This window comes from Rhipicephalus microplus, chromosome 9 (assembly GCF_043290135.1).
Source record: "Rhipicephalus microplus isolate Deutch F79 chromosome 9, USDA_Rmic, whole genome shotgun sequence".
Taxonomy (NCBI): Eukaryota; Metazoa; Arthropoda; class Arachnida; order Ixodida; family Ixodidae; genus Rhipicephalus; species Rhipicephalus microplus.
Window position 1 is genome coordinate 47,964,213 of NC_134708.1, and position 22,264 is coordinate 47,986,476.

Consider the following 22,264-nt stretch of genomic DNA (forward strand, 5'->3'; position numbering starts at 1 on the left):
ATCGAACTATTATGTATAGGTTCACGTGTTGCCTTACGGATGCGTATAGTGGGCCCTCCGCTGGTTCGCGAAAAGAGTAATTATGACGCAGTGGGCGGGATAATTGTGCTTGCAAAAAGCGTTCATACTTTGAGATAGAGATTGTGGTTATAAAAGGTAAAAGAAGAGAAAAGTGAGCCCCGTAACTGTCTGCATTTGGTGCGACACCTCAACAGTAGCTGACAAGGAAAGGGGGTGAGGAGAGATTAAAAGAATAGGATTAAAGGTAGAGAGAGAGAGAGAGATGCGCAAGGACAGCGAGCAACCACAGAAGAGATAGGAAAGATGAAACACGGTCACAGGAGTCCGAGGACGGGGCACCACTTGCGAGAGCCCTTGTCAGCGACAGGAGATGGCGCATAGGACAAACCCAGTCGGCCAAAGCTGCGCTGTCGTGGGATATCGCAAGGGCACAATTGGTCGGCACGATTTTTAATTTAAAACGGCCGATGTTACGCGCACAGTCGCACGTTTCTTAACGGCACGGTTGAGGCGTGCACCGATTACCGAAGCAGAGGAGCAGTTCAGAAGGTTATGCGCGCAAGGGCCAATCACGCTGTCGCACTGCACTCTTCAAGACGAATATTCAAGACAAGGAAAGGGGGTGAGGAGCGATTAAAAGAATAGGATTAAAGTTAGAGAGAGAGAGAGAGATGCGCAAGGACAGCGAGCAACCGCAGAAGAGATAGGAAAGATGAAACACGGTCACAGGAGTCCGAGGACCGGGCACCTTTTGCGAGAGCCCTTGTCAGCGACAGGAGATGGCGCGTAGGACAAACCCAGTTGGCCAAAGCTGCGCTGTCATGGGATATCGCAAGGGCACAATTGGTAGGCGCGATATTCAGCGAGCGAGCGCCATAATTTAAAACGGCCGATATTACGGGCACAGTCGCACGTTTCTTAACGGCACGGTTGAGGCGTGCACCGATTACCGAAGCAGAGGAGCAGTTCAGAAGGTTATGCGCGCAAGGGCCAATCACGCTGTCGCACTGTACTCTTCAAGACGAATATTCAAGACAAGGAAAGGGGGTGAGGAGCGATTAAAAGAAAAGGATTAAAGCTAGAGAGAGAGAGAGAGAGAGATGCGCAAGGACAGCGAGCAACCACAGAAGAGATAGAAAAGATGAAACACGGTCACAGGAGTCCGAGGACGGGGCACCACTTGCGAGAGCCCTTGTCAGCGACAGGAGATGGCGCATAGGACAAACCCAGTCGGCCAAAGCTGCGCTGTCGTGGGATATCGCAAGGGCACAATTGGTCGGCACGATATTTAATTTAAAACGGCCGATGTTACGCGCACAGTCGCACGTTTCTTAACGGCACGGTTGAGGCGTGCACCGATTACCGAAGCAGAGGAGCAGTTCAGAAGGTTATGCGCGCAAGGGCCAATCACGCTGTCGCACTGTACTCTTCAAGACGAATATTCAAGACAAGGAAAGGGGGTGAGGAGCGATTAAAAGAATAGGATTAAAGGTAGAGAGAGAGAGAGAGAGATGCGCAAGGACAGCGAGCAACCACAGAAGAGATAGGAAAGATGAAACACGGTCACAGGAGTCCGAGGACGGGGCACCACTTGCGAGAGCCCTTGTCAGCGACAGGAGATGGCGCATAGGACAAACCCAGTTGGCCAAAGCTGCGCTGTCAAGGGATATCGCAAGGACACAATTGGTCGGCACGATATTCAGCGAGCGAGCGTCATAATTTAAAACGGCCGATGTTACGCGCACAGTCGCACGTTTCTTAACGGCACGGTTGAGGCGTGCACCGATTACCGAAGCAGAGGAGCAGTTCAGAAGGTTAGGCGCGCAAGGGCCAATCACGCTGTCGCACTGTACTCTTCAAGACGAATATTAACCAACCATTTCTTTGCACCTCTGGTTGTATGCAACAATCTTAGTATACATTTATGCACGCAATCTGTCGCTTGACGGTGTGATAGGTCTAGTCACGCAAGCCACCTTTTGGCTTGGACAGACCTCTTGTCTATGATAGTATTATTATTATTAATCTTATTATTATTATTATTATTATTATTATTATTATTATTATTATTATTAGCAGCAAGAGTAGCACCCATAAACATTGTCGGAGCTCACCCCCGTGTGGCTACGACGCACGCTGCCGGACTTGAACGGTGACATGAAGCCAGGACTGGCCCTGCTATGACCGCTGTGCCTTAGTCGAGGCGAACTGCCTCCTCGAGGAGATCCCTTCTGTCCTGCGAGGCTAAAGTCGAAGCAACGGTTACAAGCAGGCGGGAAAGGTGTTCTAGCGGTCACTAAATGAGGTGAAGTAAGCTCTCGATAAATGACTCATTAAAGGGGCCCTGAAACACCTTTTCAAGTAACCATAGAATTACTTCACTGGAAGAGCTTATTGTCTTACGAAGTCAACGCTGCAAAAATTTCAAGAATCCGTCCAGTGGGAGTGGATTTACAAAGATTTGTCGCATGCTGCAGTCGCATTCTCGTGTCCTGACGAAAGCGCTGGAAACTAAGCAGGGAGGGATTACAGGGGCAAAGAAACTACGTAGCATGCGCCTCGTCACCTTGAATAATTTTTTTTTATTTGAATGCACGGCTTCTTCAGTGTGATCGCGGGCGCACGCGTGGACAAGTGACGTCCTCCCGCGGTCTTCCCTGTAGGACCAAGCGCGCCATGTTCAAATCAGCCAATGGCTGACAGATGGGCTTGCTACGTAGGATTCTTGAGTGTCTTCTGTCATTTGTCGAGAGAAGAAGAGAAAGCAACTTTTAGCTGACCTTGATATTTTTTTTTTATTCCAGACCGTGTGCTGCGCTATAATATGGGAGCCTCTACTACCGATCGGCAGCGTTTTCATGCTCAAAAAGTGTTGCAGGGGCCCTTCAATGCAGTAATCAGAACGAGGTGCCGATTCGGGCAAAGAGGACTAAGGCACGAAGTATCGAGACATCGTACAACGATGAATGGCAAAGCAGGCTAGATATCACTCGCACATGGACCAATCTAGAGTTTTTCTGTCATAAAGTCACGTGAAGAGACTGTTGGCGTCACGAGTTGTGCCGATAAGATGGAAAACGCTAGGAGGAAAAGGCGGTGGTTCTTTGCATTTAAGGAGATTTTTAGGGTCATTTACCGGGTTTGAGAAAGCAACACAATCAAGCACAATCTCACCCCTTGAACCACTGGTAGATCCTGCTGCGCCGTTCCCGATCGTGATGAATGGCCGCGTTGATCCTAGACTTGAAGCGTTTCCCCAACTTGCCAGTGGGAGATGCCCCCTTGCTACCACTGACCTTGGCCCGCGGAGACCGGGACGACAGCCTGGGCGACGACGACTTAGGTGACTTCGACCTCGGGGAAGACGGCGGGCTCGTCTTCCGTCGACGCCTCGAGGGGCTACCGGTGATGGACCTTGCCGGCGACGGTGAAGACGAACGGCTTTTCCTGGCTGGCGAGCCGCGGCTCTTGGAAGGCGACGATGACGTCGCCTTTCTGCGCGGTGAGCCGGCGCCTCGCTTCAAGGCCGCTTCGCTGCCGGCCGCCTCCGCCGGGGACGACGACCTCCCAGAACGAGAAGGGCTTTTCGTATCGGGCTTGTCTGCCATGACGGTGCGTCCTCGTTCAGTCTTCTTCTTCCTCTACTTCTTGTTCCCTAGTAATCAGACAAACCTGCTGCAGAAAAGTCGCCAAGAAGGAAGTCTGTGAGTACATATACAGGATATATCAAGAAATGTCTCCAATAGTGTTTAAAAATTACAGAAAGGAGGCATCTACGTGCTCCCTGCTGCGTTTCCTTGCCTGTGGAAAAAGGCATCTGTTGCTGCGCTTTTGGTAACAAATGTATAAATTAAGGCGAGTACCAATTCAACGAGTAGAAATATCCAGTACAGTCCAAAGTGGAAATTGAAGTTTTTACTATGAATAGTCTAAAGCCACTTAGAAATTTGGGAAAGGCGGCCACTGGTAATCACCGCAAAGCGATGAAATCCGTCTGATTCAACAAGCGAAACCAAAACCGACGCACCCAGCAGTGCATCTACCACTCACTTCGACAACGCCCTCAACGACGACACTGTTTCCCTCGAATTAAGGGAGAAGAATAAACGAGCCTTGATGAGCCGATAGGCTGCCGCGAAGGGAAATGTCTAGATTGACTGCTGATAACGACGAGGTAAACTGTGCTGTCATTGAGGTCGTTTTCGAAGTGAGTAGTAGGTGCACTGTTTCGTGCGTCGGTTTCGATTTCGCCAGCTAAAGGATCCAGATTTCATTGTTCCGTGGTGATTACCAGAGGCTGCAATTCCAAAATTTCAATGTGGCTGTGGACTATTCGTAGGGAAGACTTTAATTCTTCCATTGGACTCCAATCGGCTATTGTCCCAGGTTAAAAAGTTAATTGCTTTGCTTTCTATGATTACTGCCGTAATTATGTTCAGTTACACCTGAAGATGTCTCCTGCCAAGGTAAAGGGAATGCCGCAGGTACGCGCAAAAGCCTCCTTTCTGATATTTTTAAATAATGTAGCCAACAGTTCTTGAATCGCCCTGTATATGTGGCATATATGTATATATACTATGGAAATCCAGAGTGCCTACCCCTTTCGCGCGGGGTTTTCAGCTCGCGCGTTGTGTTGGCACCGTACTACTCCATGGACCGGATGATGATGAGTGGCTCGTGAATTGAGTGAGAATTTATTAGAAGGCAGAGAGGTCGGAGAGTGGCTCGAAGCACCCATCTGTCCACCCGTGTGTACAAATATCCGTGCGTGCGTCCGTTCACCCGTCCGTCCATGCGTACGTGCGTCTGTCTATGCGTCCATCAGTCCGGTCATCCCTCCGTGCCTCTGTCCGACTGTCCATATCCGTCCGAACGAACGGACGCTTCGCCCCTCATCATCGTTCCCTCCGTGCATATATAGCGATTTTTTTTTCTCTCTATGCTTGTTGTAATGACCTTGATCTGCCTCTAAATCACTCTGAGTTGAAAGACGAGAGAGCGGTTTGTTTCTCGCCTTCACTACTTTTCCTATAGAGGTGATAGTTCGTCCTTGCCGCTCAAGTCTCCATAAAACGCATGGACAAAATCACCACTAACTGCTGAGCTTGTCGTGAGTTTACCTTTCGTGCTCCTCGGTGGATAAGTGGCTGCGGTGCTCGGCCACTGACCCAAAGGTCACGGGTTCGTTCCCGGCCAGGGCGGTCGCATTTTCATGGAGGCGAAGCGGTAGAGGCCCGTGTACTCGGCGATGTCAGAACAACCGTCGGTCAAACTTCTGGAGCCCTCCACTAAAGCAACTCTCCTAACCATCTTGTGGTTTTGGGACGTAAAATCCCAAATGTTAAGTAACTGAGTGCGCCTTCCGAGCGAGATACACGCAGTTATCGCCGCTTTCCTCGTTGAAGTGCACAGAATGAGTTGAAATCCCTCGATCACGCTTTTAGACATGAGGCACGAGGTAGAACGGCCGTGCAACAACATGTCGAAGCAGGGTATAGGATACAATTCGCAACGTATATTCTCCGTATATGGACCATTCGAGAGCTCATTTCTTCATGAGGTCACGTGGGGCAACCTTGACGGCAGTAGTTATGCTGGAAGGACTGGCGATGTCGGGAAAGAATAATGTGTTCGGTCTATGTACTTTCAGAGGACGTTTAGGGGCCCTTTAAACAGATAGTATCATGGCGCTAATCTTTATTCTTTTTGCGCCCTGTTTCACGAAATGCGTTTTTAGCACAATCAAGCATGCGTAACTAATATAAGCACCAACTTGCCAACAAGAAGTACTTTCAGAATTCCAGGAAACTCCTGTGACATCTTAAAGATGCCTTTGAAGCAACGAGATTATCCCTATACGAACATCCGTCATTTTTATGAAAGGGAACATCCATGCGTTGGACAAATTGCTGGACCCACACCACAAACACAGCGTGACGTAGTAGCAAAATATTGAAATAAAACGAGATAAGAGCGCCAGTACATTTATTGTTTGCATGTGCCATGTTTTACAGTTTTTTTTATTTCACGTTATTTTGTTCTGGTCGACGAGACGATGATAGCGAAAATACTTGTCGAAAGCAATCATTGTTCACTTAACTGTCCCATCAGAAGACGTATATCCAGAAGAAAGGCCAAAATAAACACGCATTCGTAACGGGAGTGTAAGTAGTATGTGGGTCATCTTGACGTTCTACTTCTCCGCGTTATATTTCTGACACCAGGTTAAAAACTCAGTCCAAGGCAGGTGAACGTTCAAGTAAAATGCACCTCAGCTCGCCGACAAACCGAAGTCAGAACTCACACATAGTAGTACAAAATTTTTGCCTTCAATTAAGTCCAGCGCCGTGACGGGGCACACTTCAACGGCAAGATCCAAAATCTGAGCGAACGATCGCTAGCCACTCCAGAATGGAGTTTTATTAACTCACGCGGAAGGACCTCGTGGCACATCTAAAATTACGACATTTCTGTGAAGTAGTGCGTTAAATGAATGCTCACCGTTAACAGACATGTTTTGCGTTTGAAAGAAAAACCAATGAATCAAATGCTGAGGCAGAAATACTAGCCACTTTGTGACTAGTATTTTGTTACCAAATGATCCTGAAAACAAGGGGGCTGTTTCTATCTTGCCTATATATACCGATTCGAAAAGCGGTGCTCTTGAAGTTCAGTTTGGATCCCGTGAGCTACTACTGCCTTCGGTATTCCTCTACTGGAGATAGTGAATCTGTTCGATATATCTGGACGGGAGGATTTGACCGACTCTTCTTGCTCACTAACCAATTATACAAAAATATTTTTGTCTCGCTTATATCAAGTGAAATGAGACAACGCAGAATACTGGCGCATATTTCTAAAAGAGTATTAGGAATCTGATTAACACCGGAAAACGTCCACATGTAGACGCCCATCAATCAATGCATATGGCACAACAAAAGGTTAACACGAACAAAATAAAAGGCTGTTAACCAGAAGAAAATAGAACGCAACTATTTATGATCACATACATGTTGCTTCATCCCATCATCAAAATCACTTCGTGGATATGCGTGGACTTTTTTTGTGTTTGGAAAAAGTGGTTAACGATTTAGAGTACTAGGTACTCTACTATTCAGGCCGTCGCATTAACGATGGACCTTACATTATTTTTTTCAGTTTTCCTAAGAAAGCTTCTTAAAGCGGCACCCGTACGTTCCTCGTAGTCGTATGTGTAACAAGTGTTACATTTCGACCTGCAAGGTGATGCTGGTGAGAGATTTCTCCTGTGCTTTGTTGAACAACAAAAAGTTCGCGGCGTGCGCGTTAACTAACAGCCGAATGCTCCTGTCTCTCACTCCCCATTAGCAGCCATTGGCATGTACATTGAGCACTATCTTTGAAGAAAGGGTTGCTACGTTATACTCGCTGGGTGTAACCTCCTTAGTTTTAGAAAGGTTTAGCGAGCGTTGAGCCACAGTGCTATGAATACAGTGAACTAGTATATACCATGAATGAACTCGAGGTGGTTAAAGGTGGGAAGTAGATACGAAGTGCAAGCCGTAAGAAAGTAAAAGCCGAATTCTCCTGTCTCTCATTTCCTATTAGCAGCCATTGGCATGTACATTGAGCACTATTAGAAAGGAAAAGGTTGCTACGTTATACTCGATGGGTGGAACCTCCTTAGTTTTAGAAAGGTTTAGCGAGCGTTGGGCTGCAGTGTCACGAATACAGTGAACTAGTATATACCATGAACTCGAGGTGGTTAAAGGTGGGAAGTAGACCCGAAGCGCAAGCCGTAAAAAAGTGTGCGTGTGCCACCTCTCGTTTAGTTCTTGGAATGTCTGCTGGATGGTGGTGCTTCTATATGGGGAATATATGATGAAAAGATGCGAGATGGTGGTACTTGGAGTGTTGAATAGATGGACAAACGGACACACAGACAGATGCATGGATGGACGCATGAACGGACGCAGGGGCGGATGCCTGGACGAACGCAAGGACGGACGCACGGATGAACGCCCGCACAGACGGGCGGATGGCCGCATTGACGGTCACACAGACGGATGCATGGACAGACGAAAGCAAGAACGAATGGACGGACGAATGCTTCGCCCCACTCTCCATCATTCACTCCGTGGATATGCTGCCAATTTTTTTTATTTTACTGGGCGATTCAGGTCATGGATTCTGACCAGCAGTGAAGTATTAATTGCGTAGTACATCGGCATCAGCGTGGGCTGAAGGTTGTTAGGAGGGAAAGTTGTCCCCTCTTGGTCTGAGGGGAGCGCGAAGTCCACCCATCTAAGCTCTTTTCACACGACGGACAAAATCGCGATTCGACCCCAGAAATCTCATACGACGTCACCATACGCCACCCGTTCTCGCGTCCCCGCTTCGGTCTGCGCAGAGCAATTCATGAAAAGACGGAAGCGCAAATCACTGTTAGGATCCTCGGGGATCAATGTCCGAATCCTCGCTTGTAACGTGAATTATCCCCTGCCGAGTGAAAGCTGGCGGCGGAGAGACCTGAATGACGTGACGCATCATGTGACTCGTCCGTCCTCGATTACGTCGTTCGTGCGACTATAGCTTGATCTGACTGACTCGCATCTGACCGTCATTGTTCGGTGGACCAGCTTATAGGCCATTCAGGCTTTACACGATAAAACGGTGGCCGAGGGTCACAAATGTTGCATTCCGAGAACTGACTTGCTCCCACCTTGACGCCTCGAAAGCAGGAGGCCAGAGGAAGAAGCAACACATCGCTTCATATTCATTTTTGTATCAGTTTGTTTTGCTCTAGACTCGTCCAATGATTGCGGGGTGTCGCTGCTGTTCCTCTCACCTTAGAGTGGTAAAACGCCGACTAGATGCCATGTGGAGCAATATTGTCACGTGTTTGCTCAAGAAAGACGATGGCAGTTGTGCATGTGCCAGAAAGACGATGCAGTTGTGCGTGTGCCATGAAGGGGGGAAAAAAACCGCTTGCGCGTTCTTTTAAAAAGACCGACCTGCTTCTGGTGTCTCAATCTCTGCGGCATACCTCTGTTTTGACGTCGTGACAATATGCTTGCCACACCGTAGTACAGGCCGCAAATGTCCTCATCCTAACGTGTATACGCAAAATGCACATCAAGGCAACAAAAGTTCGCCCTCTTTTATGCAGAGCCCTGCGCTCGAGCATGCTCACCTGTCTAGAAATGCAGTGGCGTCAAGAACACGGAAATCCTAATCTCATGCTGTTAAAGAAGTGGTGACAGAGCATTTGTGAACCACTAGTTTCGCTCTTAATCGGTGGCTACTAACTCGTTATTAGTCGCAATAGAACTCATTTTCCCCAACACGAGACGGATGTTTAGTTGTGTGCCCATGTGCTAAAGCACTATAGATTTCCAGCCCCGCCGCGTTGGTATAGTGGCTATAAGTTACTCTGCTGTTGACCCGCAGGTCGCGAGATTGAATCCAGGCTGCGGCGGCTGTATTTTCAATGGAGGCGAAAATGCTGTAGGCCCGTGTGCTCAGATTTGGGTGAACGTTAAAGAACCCCGGGTGGTCGAAATTTCCGGAGTTCCTCACTACAACGTCTCCCATAATCATATAGTAATTTTGGGACGTTAAACCCGACATATGAATTAAATCAATCAGTATAGATTTCGAGGCGCATTCGGGGACCCGTGAAAAAGTCGGCCTACTCGACAACAAATACTATCATGTCACCACAAAAGCCAGGGACGTCACTGGCCAGCTTCTGCTATGTTGTATAAGCGCCGCTGTTTTGTCTGCTGTGTGGAGCGCTGCGAGACCTTGTTTCCACAATCATCAAACTACGTTGCGTATCTAGTGCGGTGATTGACAAAGGGGCTGGGAGGAGTGCAGAAATAAGTCAGAAACTGACCTCGATTCACTTCGCGAATTTCGCCGGTGGCTGTGGTTTTGTTCTTATCGTCCAACTGAGTCGATCTTTTCAGTGAGCCTTCGGGCAGCAGCGGCATTAGACGTGCTCAAGCATCTCCCATCAATCCTTTGTAAAGTATCAGGTGGAGAAATGACGAAGGAGTCAGTGAAATAACTACATTGGAGCTGTACTGCAGTGTACATATGTCATATGTAACTGGCATCATGTATACGCTTTACTGATGCGTATGTATATCGGGCAACGCTGAGTTCTAAAGGCATACTAATTCCACAGACGCACGTCGGAGTTCCAAAGCAGTTAATAAGTCCACTGCACAGTGCCTGAAGTAGAAAATTTTAATTTGCCTCTAGACTTCCAAAGATTTTCAGGTAGGCAGCCAAGGAGCTACATTTTGATCGGCACTCAACGGCGGCTTGAGGTACTAAGGCTATATATATTGCATGGTCGGTGTAACTGTGTAGCGCGATCACACCGTCCCTGGGGTAACTTCCAATATGCTATGATGTGCACATAGTTTGGCGCGCGCTTTCATATTCTGTGCTAATTTGATCTGTAATTTCAGGCTCTATGACGGGTACACTATCGTTTCACTGTCTTACATTGGTAAGAGCGTTTAGGCCATTGAGAAGAGAGCGTGGTATGCATATTTCTATGCGTAAAAAGACCCTTATATAAGGTGCAAGGGTGTTGCGTTTAAACCCGGTAGAACCACCTAAAGGGTCTAAGCCGGATTTCTTCGAGGCCGCTTCCTACATAGTGTTCCGCCTATGTCTATGCCGTAGCTACTCCATGAATACGTCGATCAGGCAGAAGCATTAAACCGTATAATAAGCCTCAAGTCAAACCATATCCTTCACCGACGTCACAAGAACCTTGTAGGTGAGTTCGTATCCACGGCTTGTATTAAGATAGTCATTCTTGCTCTCCAGGGGCATGCTGTGGTGCCACAGTAGATGGCGCGCTGACAAGTCCTCGAAGCCTGTTCTACTGCCTCAGTGCGTACTTCCACCTGAAGTCCCGCACTCGGTTGCCTTAAGGGCTGCTGGGGTGGTCCTGGACCCTTGTTAGCCGGTCTGACACTGCCCGCCCCGTTCTGCTGGTGATGCAGGCACAGGCCACCGTGAACGTCTCGTTTCGGAACGTCGTTGGTCCGGCGTTTTCTGTGTAGGCAACCTGGAGCACCTCGCGTACCTGAAAGCATATAAATTATTTTTTTTTCAAATCGAAGCTCCAATATGCATCCTGAATTTGGATCTCCTACCAAACATGTTTTAAATAAACTCAAATGACTTCAAAGTTGGGATATCACGTTCATTACCTCTGCATATTCATATATCAGCGTCTCACTTCGAAGTTTTGCAATCATTTGCCATGACATACGGTGTGAAATGCCTTAGAAAAATTTCGTAATATAACGTCTGTTTGCGCGCAATTGCTAATGAATAGCGCGAAATTGTGAACAACTGCTGTTAGCTGCGTTACTGTCGATAATTTACTACGGAACCCGTGTTGACTAGATGACAAAGTACCATTGGTTTTCAAGAAAATGGCCAAGTGTTATAAAATTATGTGTTCTAACATTTTGCATCATGTGCTGGTTAACCATATTAGCCTAAAGTTTGAAGGTCATCGCTATTGCCTGCTTTGGGATTCGGTGTCATTTGAGTTTTTTTCCAGTCTTCAATCAATTCAGGGAGAGATTTGATGAAAATTAAACCGAGGTATTTACTGCACCATTCTGTATATCACCTAAGAAATGAATTAGAATGGCGTGTGGTCCGAAAATTTTTAGGGGTCCAGTTTCAGCAAAAGACTAAGAACTCTTGTCAATTACTTGTCATTGATTCCTGAAATACTAGGGGGTGTAATTTGCGGGATATTTGCATTATCTTTCGTGAAAACAGAGTGAAAAAACCTGTTGTGCGTATCAGATTTTGCCCTTTTTTGTTCTAATACCAGTTAGAACAGCTTTTTTTTCTAATTTGAGAAATAGCGTTACGCGATATTGGTATGAAAATTGGTATGATATTGGTATGACCTGTGCCTGTCATTTTGATTTTCGGAGCCTTCATTCATGGGTTCTCCAGTGTGAAGGTATGCGTGGCTGTCTTAGAGTGCGATAATACATTAGTGAAACTAATCGGTTGACTAATTAACCAGTACCATTATTTTATCATATCAAAATCATTATATACGTACGAAAATCAGACTATTGCTCTAACTTACGGAAAGTGTTTTTAATTTAAATAATTATATGCATCAGATAAAGTACCGCAATTTCATAGGTAATCTGTGATCTTTCTATTGCGTAACATTTATAATTCTAAAATTGCATTTTATTTAAAAATAAACACTCAATTCTTGCCCAATCACCCCTCCACAATGGTTATGCGCCAAGAGCAATAAGTGAACACGAACAAGAACCAACAGATGGCTGCGAATCGACGGCGTTGAGCCGTAGATATCGACTATGTACAACCGGAGAATACTGGGTAACAGTAAAGACAATGGCTGCACCGAGAAGACTCCGAAGCCATGGAAAGCCTTCGCCAACAACAACGCGTCCGTAGATCCGTTAGAGAGCGCTTGGTGTCAGCGCGAGTTTCCGGCGCTGTAGTTGGGACATCCGCGAAACGTCTGTGACCGTGTACGCTTTAACTCGAACCTCTCAGGGATGAGACGTATACAAAGAACCTATAGCGTCATCTATCGCAGGGGTCGGCAACCTGCTGCCCGCATGCGGCTTGGGGGGGGGGTGATATTATGTGGCCTTCCGCACGACGTAGAAACGCCTCCTGTTATCGATTCCTATCTAATGACGGACGTATACCGGTCTTGACTTGAAATGGCTTTTTCACGTGTTGCCTACGCTTGGTTGCCGCTTTCTGACATGAATGTGGTGGAAAATAAGCGTGATTTATAACCCATTTTGTAAAATTATTTTCAAATTGCCGAATTTTTTTCTCCTGCAAAGCTCACTTACACGCCAACCCTGCTCCCCAACCCATGTTTGCTATGCGGCCCCCTGTGGCGTCTCTTTCGTGCAGCTTGACCCTTTACCTCAAAAAGTTTGCCGACCTTTGATCAGGCTGAAGGCCAACAACCACCTAGAAGTCACTGAAGACAAATGACGTGCATTTTCTAGCCAATACCTAGAAACAACCTAAAAGCAGCCAAACAAGTCTTCGGAATCATTTAGTTTCGCTGCATCAAGCCTTGTCCGACGCTGTGTCAATTGACGATCATAACTTAAGCGATTCATTCTGAAGCACGGCCGCCCACTGATACCAGCTGCGCTCCTCGAAGGTATACGGATATAAAATACTCCTGAAACCACTTCTGAACTGTACGTGTCGCGTAGACTTGCTCTGTATGTGTGCTGTTCTGATTCATAAGATTATGAGCGTAATTACTCATTGGTATTTCGGAACGTTAATGCTAGCGAAATGAACTGTTACAAAAACGATTGATTCAGGAGGCGAGATGATCACCGCTACCACATGCTCTAGTTAGTTACCATTACTACCTGCATTAGTAACCATTACTAACTGCGCCTGTAATGGCGAGGGCAGTAATAGTTGCTAACTTCTCTGTTATTAACAGCACTGACTACTTGGTTAGTAGCATATGTGACAACTAGTTACTAGAGCGAAGGTGAAGTGCAACCTTTTTTGAAAGTGTACGGATGTCACACCGGTCCCGTTAATTAGGGAGGCGATCTCCGGGCTAATTCCAAGGGCCGAAGTATTGGCCCCCCGAACCGCACCCCGAAAGCGTGGACAATTTAGAAGTGGCCCTTTTTGGCGCGCCAGAGGACGCCGGCTGTGGCCCAAAGAACAAGTCAGAGCCGAGAGTTGATAAACAAAACAGATATTATATTCTCACAAATGGCAGATCGAAAACAATACACAAGAATGCACACTCCACAATAGTTACATACAATACGTCACCAATCAAACAACGTACTACACAGTACAATCAGCCACACTTGAAACAACGGACACAGACAACGATACGCTCTACAATGCAGTCGCATGCATTGAACAACCAAGACACTTAAAGACTAAAGAGATAGAAAACCTATCCAGTCCAAAGTTCTTGGAACAAAAGTCTGGATGATACTCTTCCGAGAATCACTCACTCAAAGTCCAGCGTTGTTGTCGTTCCGCGCCTTCGAAGTTTGTCTTCCAAGAAACCTCGCCGAAGTTTCTCTTCCAGGAAACCTCCCGTCTTCAATAGGCCACTCTCCAAGCTTCAAACTTCTTGGCCCGAACACGTCGGCTTCCCACGCGCAGCTGTTGCCACGCGTCCTCGCTCGATAGCGGTAGACACACGCTCTTGCCTGTAGATCGAGCTTTCACCCCTCAGGTGGAAATCCTCGTCATCTCCTGCTTCGTCCCTACGGACGAAACCTTCGCCGACTACACGGCGGAATCCCTACGCACTCTGGCGCTAAATTCCGTCTTCTCCTGATCTCTCATCTCGGCTGCTCGGTTAAATACCTTGCGCGCGACATTCCAGACGGTTCTCGTCTTTTCGTCGGCGTGATACGCAGCGAAGGCTGGGAAGAGGGCAAGACGGTTGGCACGCCCTCCGCGGTCGATGACTCAACTCGGTATGACCACGCCCCTTTCGTTCTGGAACTTTCGCGGGCTATCTCGGCCGCTGATGGGGGGTGAGGAGGTTCATCGGCGAAGCCACGCTTCCGAGAGGAGAGGCGTCGCGCGCCCGGGGAGCCTTGGATGCTTGTTTTCTCTTTTCTTTTTTTTTCCGTTGACCTCGCCGCGTCTCTCTGGGCGCGTTATCGCAAGAATTTGGCGGCGCGCCCGTTTTTAGCGCTCGTTCTGTGACACTGCCCCCCACTTTAGGAATATTATCTCATAATATTCAAAACCACACAAACGAGCGCGAACAGTCACCACACACTCTGAAAGACTGTAACACAAACCGTCGCTCATGACTCTTCACATTCGCACTAGATCGCTCAATACAATGTTACATTGTAGTTCAATTCCACAACACATGAAATATAGCCACAGGTACATGACTACAACACCTCATCACGCATTCCAAACAATACAAACGTACAAGGTTCTCTCATTACAACAAATATACAACACTATACATCACACCACAGCACAGACACTTCGGCACTTGTGACACAGGATAACACAACATTAACACAACATACGGAACTCAGCACTGCCAAACACATTCTGATTCGACTTCAGCACTTATCCTGTGTATTTCGAGCTGCGCTTGCGTCCTTTCTTGCGGTGCTCGCTCGATCTCTTCTCGTTTTTCCTTGTTCTTTTTCGGCGAGCCTTCTCCAACGACGGGGTCTGAGGCAGCGTCTCAGCCATCGTTGTCACTTCTGACACTGTTAACGGGTGATAACGCTCAACTGATCCTGTCACCCGCTTGTTCACGTCCCGACATTTGGCCTGGCTGGCCAATTCCGTCTTCTTTGCACTGTCGGTCGGTTGAGGTCGTGCTGACGTAAGTCCAGTTGCCCGGCCCGTGAACTCGTTCAACACGACCATCTTATTATTCATAGTCCCTTGCACCGCGGCTTCACCTTGGGCTCGAGTGATATCCGTCACGGGATGCTCCTCCACTGCATCTCGCGGCCGCTGGGTTGGCGAGGGCTCTATCTTCGGGTCTTCCCCCAAACGTTCTGGATCATTCGGCCCTCGCGCCCCGACGATGTTTCCGATGACAAGGTCATACAGGGGGGTCGTCATGCATAAAGCAGTAACCTTCCCGCTGAAGTACGGGGTTTCAACCTCAATCTACGCTTCGGGAAGCATCTGAACCGTACGGTCAATTAGACAAACCGGTTTCGTTCTGCCTGTCAACTCACTTTCCCGTACCAAATTTCTCCGCACGATAACAGTGGAGCTGCCGGTATCTATTAACACCGTAATCTTTTTGCCTGCAACTTTTCCAGGCAGCGTTGGCATTCCTTTCGTAACGCCGGTTGGCTATTTTGACATTACAGCACCCACAATAGGAATTTTCTCCCCATTCTTCAACTCTACGAATCCATCGGTGACGGCATTATTATCAGATTTCGGTGCCGCTTGCACACAAGATACCCGGTGAGTTTGACTCACTCCGTTCCGACAAGCGTCTGCTTTGTGCCCAGTCTGACCACACTTGAAACATTTTACTGCGGTAGGGCTCGTAAAGATCGTTCGACAGTTTTTCGCGCGATGACCCACTCGGTTGCCAAGAAAACATCGCGGAATGCTCTCTGGTGCACGCTTCTTTTCTTCGGGAGCCAATTTCTTCGAATCATCGGGACACTCCTTCTTGACCTTGGCCAAATAGTTCCACCTTGCGCTTCCAAGAATTGATCAGCCAATTCAAGCATTCCTTCAAGTGACTCAGCCTTCCTCTCTTTCAAATACAGCGACAGGCTTGGGTGGCAACTAGTAAGAAATTGTTCTCTAATTAGGAGCTCTCTAAGTTCATCGTACTCCTGAGCTGTCCCTGAAAGTTCAATCCATCTGTCGAAATAATGGCAAAGTCGGGCGGCATACTGCGTAGCCGTCTCACCATCAGCTGGCTTTCCTGTCCGAAATCCGTCCCGGAATCCTTCTACAGTAAATCTAAATCGCTTCAGCAAAGCAGCTTTCACCTTTGCATAGTTGGCTGCATCGGTCGGCGTCAGCCTACCGTACACACTGAGCGCTTCACCACTCAAGCAAGTACTCAAAGCAGTTGCCCATTGATGTTCTGGCCAATTCTGGCTCTTCGCAATCGTCTCGAATCGGTGAAGGTACGCGTCAAGGTCGTCCTTCCTTTCATCAAACGCCACGAGCAGCTTGCTTGGGTTCAAGCGGAAGCCATGATCTTCCCGTTCACTGCTTTCAACTCTAGGTTGGACGGGAGTTTCACTTCGCTGTTGCAGACGGAGCCGCTCGAGTTCCATCTCGTGCTGCCACTGCCGTTCCCTTTCAGCCATCTCCGCTTCTCTTTCTTCTTTCAGCTGGTGCTCCCTCGCTTCTCTTTCTTCTCTCGCCCTTTCGGCTGCCAGCTTTTCTCTCTCCAACTCCAACTTCAGTTGCTGCTCTCTTTCTTCTTTCAGCTGTCGCTTCTTTGCCTCTCTTTCTTCTTTCGCCCTTTCAGCTGCCAACCTCTCTCGCTTCAACTCAGCTGCTTTTTCTTCCTTGGCCCTCTCAGCTGCCAACCTCTCTCTCTCCACAGCCTCTTTCTCCTTCTGGCTTACCCACTTCCGTAGTTCGGCGCCAGAAAGACCCATCTTCTCACCAAGAGCAACTAACTTTTCGAGATCCATTGTATCTCGCAAATAAGACCTTGCCGCGTGCAAAAAGTATCTGCCTTAATCAGTCTATCGGAACACTCCCCTGCACTCGTTAACGAGAACACTGAACAACACACAAAATCGTTCCGATAGCACTATCAACAACTCGAGGCTCTTTCTCACTACTTTGGACACACTGTGCACCAAAAGGTCCTGTCGCGGATGCCAGATTAATTGTCACACCGGTCCCGTTAATTAGGGCGGCGATCGCCGGGCTAATTCCAAGGGCCGAAGTATTGGCCCCCCGAACCGCACCCCGAAAGCGTGGACAATTTAGAAGTGGCCCTTTTTGGCGCGCCAGCGGACGCCGGCTGTGGCCCAAAGAACAAGTCAGAGCCGAGAGTTGATAAACAAAACAAATATTATATTCTCACTAATGGCAGATCGAAAACAATACACAAGAATGCACACTCCACAATAGTTACATACAATAGGTCACCAATCAAACAACGTACTACGCAGTACAATCAGCCACACTTGAAACAAAGGACACAGACAACGATACGCTCTACAATGCAGTCGCATGCATTGAACAACCAAGACACTTAAAGACTAAAGAGATAGAAAACCTATCCAGTCCAAAGTTCTTGGAACAAAAGTCTGGATGATACTCTTCCGAGAATCACTCACTCAAAGTCCAGGGTTGTTGTCGTTCCGCGCCTTCGAAGTTTCTCTTCCAGGAAACCTCGCCGAAGTTTCTCTTCCAGGAAACCTCCCGTCTTCAATAGGCAACTCTCCAAGCTTCAAACTTCTTCGCCCGAACACGTCGGCTTCACACACGCAGCTGTTGCCACGCGTCCTCGCTCGATAGCGGTAGACACACGCTCTTGCCTGTAGCTCGAGCTTTCACCCCTCAGGTGAAAATCCTCTTCCTCTCCTGCTTCGTCCCTACGGACGAAACCTTCGCCGACTACACGGCGGAATCCCTACGCACTCTGGCGCTAAATTCCGTCTTCTCCTGATCTCTCATCTCGGCTGCTCGGTTAAATACCTTGCGCGCGACATTCCAGATGGTTCTCGTCATTTCGTCGGCACGATACGCAGCGAAGGCTGGAAAGAGGGCAAGACGGTTGGCACGCCCTCCGCGGCCGATGACTCAACTCGGTATGACCACGCCCCTTTCGTTCTGGAACTTTCGCGGGCTATCTCGGCCGCCGATGGGGGGTGAGGAGGTTCATCCGCGAAGCCACGCTTCCGAGAGGAGAGGCGTCGCGCGCCCGGGGAGCCTTGGATGCTTGTTTTCTCTTTTCTTTTTTTTTTCGTTGACCTCACCGCGTCTCTCTGGGCGCGTTATCGCAAGAATTTGGCGGCGCGCCCGTTTTTAGCGCTCGTTCTGTGACAACGGAGCATCCAAGCTGTGGGCGGCATTGGGCTGCGTGCTTCCATATCTTAAAGAGCGCAACCACGGAGTATGCGGTCATCGTCGCATGCGGGACCGTCACGTATGACGTCATTGTAGGCGTGGTACATCGATGTCCAGCCTGGGTTTGGCACTGGTAATGGTGGTAAAGGAGCTCATGATTGATATGTGTGGTTTAACGTCCCAAAACGACCGTATGATTATGAGAGACGCCGTAGTGGAGGAATCAGGAAATTGAGACCATCTGGGGGTCTTTAACGTGCACACATATCTGAGAATACGGGCCAACAGCATTTTCATCTCCATCGAAAATGCAGCCGCCTAGTCAGGATTCGATCCCGCAACCTACGGGTCAGCAGCCGAGTATCTTAGCCACTAGACCACCGCGGTGGGGCGGTAGTGAAAGAGTGATAACGGCGAAGCGCCCAGGTGCAGGTTGACAGCCCTGCAATGATCAGTTATCAGGCCTATGTATACACTTTGAGGCAGTGGCGGCTGAGACAGCGTTTTGGCTACTTTTTGGCTATCTTCTTGTTTCCTTGATTTTAAGCAATGTCAATACCTGGAAATGTCGCAGCCGCTGCCCTTGGGGAAGGCTACTTTCTGACTAATTCTTCAAAAATTTTGACTATTCTTCTGCCTTTTGAAGTGAGCAACCCAGGTTTTCTCCTCTACGCTACCATTCCTACAGGTGCCGTCTCCTCCTGGTCATTTATTTGTTGACATGTTAGAGATTGACGATGTCATCACTAAGCTACTAGCCAATGAAGATTTGACGTTTTTCGGCTACACGCGATTATCTTCGCTTGCGTAGTCAAAAACAGGTCAAACCATGCGACGTCAATAGACCGCGCACATAATTCGGGCGAGACCAGGTACAAAGGACGTGAGGCTTCATGGTGAAGCAGACAGCAGACCATTCACAACTGATATTTCTCGTATATTCACCAATCGAGAACTTATTTCCTCACGACATTGTTTGAATACACAGCCGGCGTCACGGGCTGTGCTAAACTGACTGGAAACGCCGGGAGAAAATGACGCACTTATTCTGTGTATTCAAAGGCAGCAGCACAGTCGTGGTCTTGACGCCTTATATTTCTCAGAACCAGCTGATTAAGCTTTGGTACAGGGAACACGTTCACGGTGATAATTATAAAATTATTGTAAAAAATATAGTGCCAGGGTGCCCGCTAGGCAATCGCGAGGAATAGAGCGACGACTACAAAATAGAACACCCGGCCCGTAGCAAGGCTTCTGTCTCTTTGTCTCCTTCTTTTACAATGACGCAGCCGACAGGATACAGTCGGATACAGTTATTTTTCAATAAAGAGTGAAGTACAAGAGTTCTTACAGCATTCTTAAAGTTCGTTTGCGGGCTCTTGCACGTCAGATACTAGCGCTATAAAAAACACGAACCTCTTGGCAGCGAAAGTCGTTGATCTGACTGCATCGGCTGCCGGTACAGTGGCACCACACCGTCGGAATGGAGGCCGGAATGCGGCCTGCCTGCAAGTCGACGGTCCTCGTGAACGGGCACAACGCCCGGTCCTCGATTCGTGACGACAGCGGGTTGGCGAGACACGTGTTTTGACGCCTGGCGAACAGAAACACGTCCAGCCTCGCGCCGGTGCCGCACGTAGCCAGAAGAAGCACCGTTAGACACGTCACCGAAGCCGCAGTAGCGGACAACATTGTGCTGCGGTTCTCCATTGCCTCTGCGTACAGGATCGGCGCTGTGCGCTACGGGCTTCGCTGCATGCTTTCCTCACGTTCGTCTCCGAAGCTGTGCTCGAAGTAAAGCGAGAACAAGCTGTAACGATCGCGGCAGGAAAGAGAACGACGCCGATGCGGGTGTGTTCTTCCGCTATATCTATGTCACCCAGGAAAATGCGGTGACGGATTTCCTGGTAAGCATGCCAAAGACTGTCGGTCTGAAAGATGCGCGAGTGAAATACAAAGGTATTGAAACAAGTGGGCTTTTTACCTGTTCGGAAATAGTTGTATACGAATAGCTATCATTCCACGGTAGTACAGATAGGCACTACAATTGCTTACATTCCTGCCCATAATATACGTGCTTTTCTTACCTTCTGTCATACACCATAGATTATGAACTTTAGTGTTCCTCGTGATTTAAAAATGGGAAGATGGGTGTTGACAGAAATGTACTACTTTACGGTGTGCTTGTTTTTTTGAATGTCACTTCAGTGATGCAATTTACTTTTGTAACATTCGCTTCGAACATCCATAACTACTTTTCTCATTAGAGGTCTACCTCGAATAATCAAAATCATCCTGCTTGCATTTTAGAACATACTATTGTAACAGCCAGTTTGTGCTTGTGGTGTTCCAAAACTCCTGCTTCAAAGGACTTATGTTCAAGAATATCGTGAACGAATCACGCCATGTAAGTGTTCATAGCCTGAACGCAGAGTTGCACGATTATTACAGCCGCTTTAGGCTTGGTGTATATATCTTTTTTTTTTGTTACTGACGGTGGCGTTTGAGTCATTAGTGCAGTGTAACTGGCGGAACGAATTTCCAAAGTGCGCTTCAAACAGCCGGTTATCCGATGGCAATAAAGACAATAACCATTGATTGACCTGGTTCACATGGTACAAGTACCTGCTTCCAAGCTGAAACAAATGTCGTGACTCTGGTGCTGGTGCTCAATGCCACTGGTTTGATTCTCACCCACATTCGAACTAATAAAAGACGTAAGTACACTCGTTTAAAATATTTGGATGCACAAACCGATTCGTACATTAAATTAGAAGAACCTTTAAAGCGTGTTACAATAAACGTCAATCGAATTGAGTTGAGTTAATATCGCCTGTTTACAACAGAAAGATGTCAGAACCCAAAGACCGTGGGGCTTGACAAAGGCTTATGCTTCTGCAACAGCTCGACACGATAGCCGTAGATGACACACACAAAAAAAAAACGAAAGAAGAAATCAACTGAAAGAGACGTTAAAAGAAAATGACATGTGCAGATTGAAAAGCGTAGAAAAATGTGAGTCACCTAAAGAAACGGGCTAATAAGAGTGCAAATATAGGTCACAGCCGCCTCCATCAGCCAGCCTCAATAACACGCACCGCTGACCTGTTTTTGCTCGAGTCAGTACCGCTGCCAACTGTCACCTTGGTGAAGTAGTGCTTTTCCGTCCTACGTTTTCGTCAGCAGGTGAAGAACTCGGTCCAGGGCAGGTCATCTTTAAGTTAAAAGTACTTCGAGGCTTTCAATCTCAGCTCACCAACGAACCGAAGGCAAAACTCATGCATAGCAGTACAGCTTCAATAATTGTTTTCAGCTACTTCATGCTAAACTACTGAAAGGAATGTCTCGAGGAGCGCTTCATTCAGCAACGCAACCCAATATCCAACGGAACGACAGCTCGCCATCTCAGGATGGATGTTGAAGTATTCACGCGGATGGACCTCACGGCGTACTTCAATTTGCGATATTTCTACGAAGCCATGCATTATATAGGTACATAAAATTAACAGGTATGCTTCTATGTTGCAGCATAGAGTAACGGATGAAACGTCGATGCAAAAAAATCTACCACTCTATAAGAATTTCATCCCAACGCAAAGAGTCTGAAAGAACAACACCTGCTTCTATCCTGCCTATATATACCGAACCGGAC

General features: G+C 47.7%; 2 protein-coding genes across 2 annotated transcripts in view; both read right to left on the reverse strand.

Moving 5' to 3' along the window:
• The window catches only part of LOC142771739 (uncharacterized), a 220,436-nt gene that overhangs the window by 69,675 nt on the left and 128,497 nt on the right, over positions 1-22,264 (reverse strand). The gene's annotated exons all lie outside the window — the stretch shown is intronic.
• On the reverse strand, positions 10,237-20,420 carry LOC142771740 (uncharacterized). Its single transcript, XM_075873593.1, has 2 exons — positions 20,029-20,420; positions 10,237-11,110 (listed from the first exon to the last, which is right to left on the reverse strand). Exons 1-2 carry the CDS (start codon positions 20,320-20,322, stop codon positions 10,952-10,954), a joined length of 453 nt encoding a protein of 150 aa, XP_075729708.1. The 5' UTR covers positions 20,323-20,420; the 3' UTR covers positions 10,237-10,951.

Bases quoted from the DNA above. Each gene is read 5' to 3' on its own strand.
- LOC142771740 (XM_075873593.1), bottom strand. From the start codon at position 20,322: ATGGAGAACCGCAGCACAATGTTGTCCGCTACTGCGGCTTCGGTGACG. The intron at 11,111-20,028 runs GTTCGTGTTTTT...ATATGCTTTCAG, and splicing joins ACGACTTTCGCTGCCAAGAG to GTACGCGAGGTGCTCCAGGT.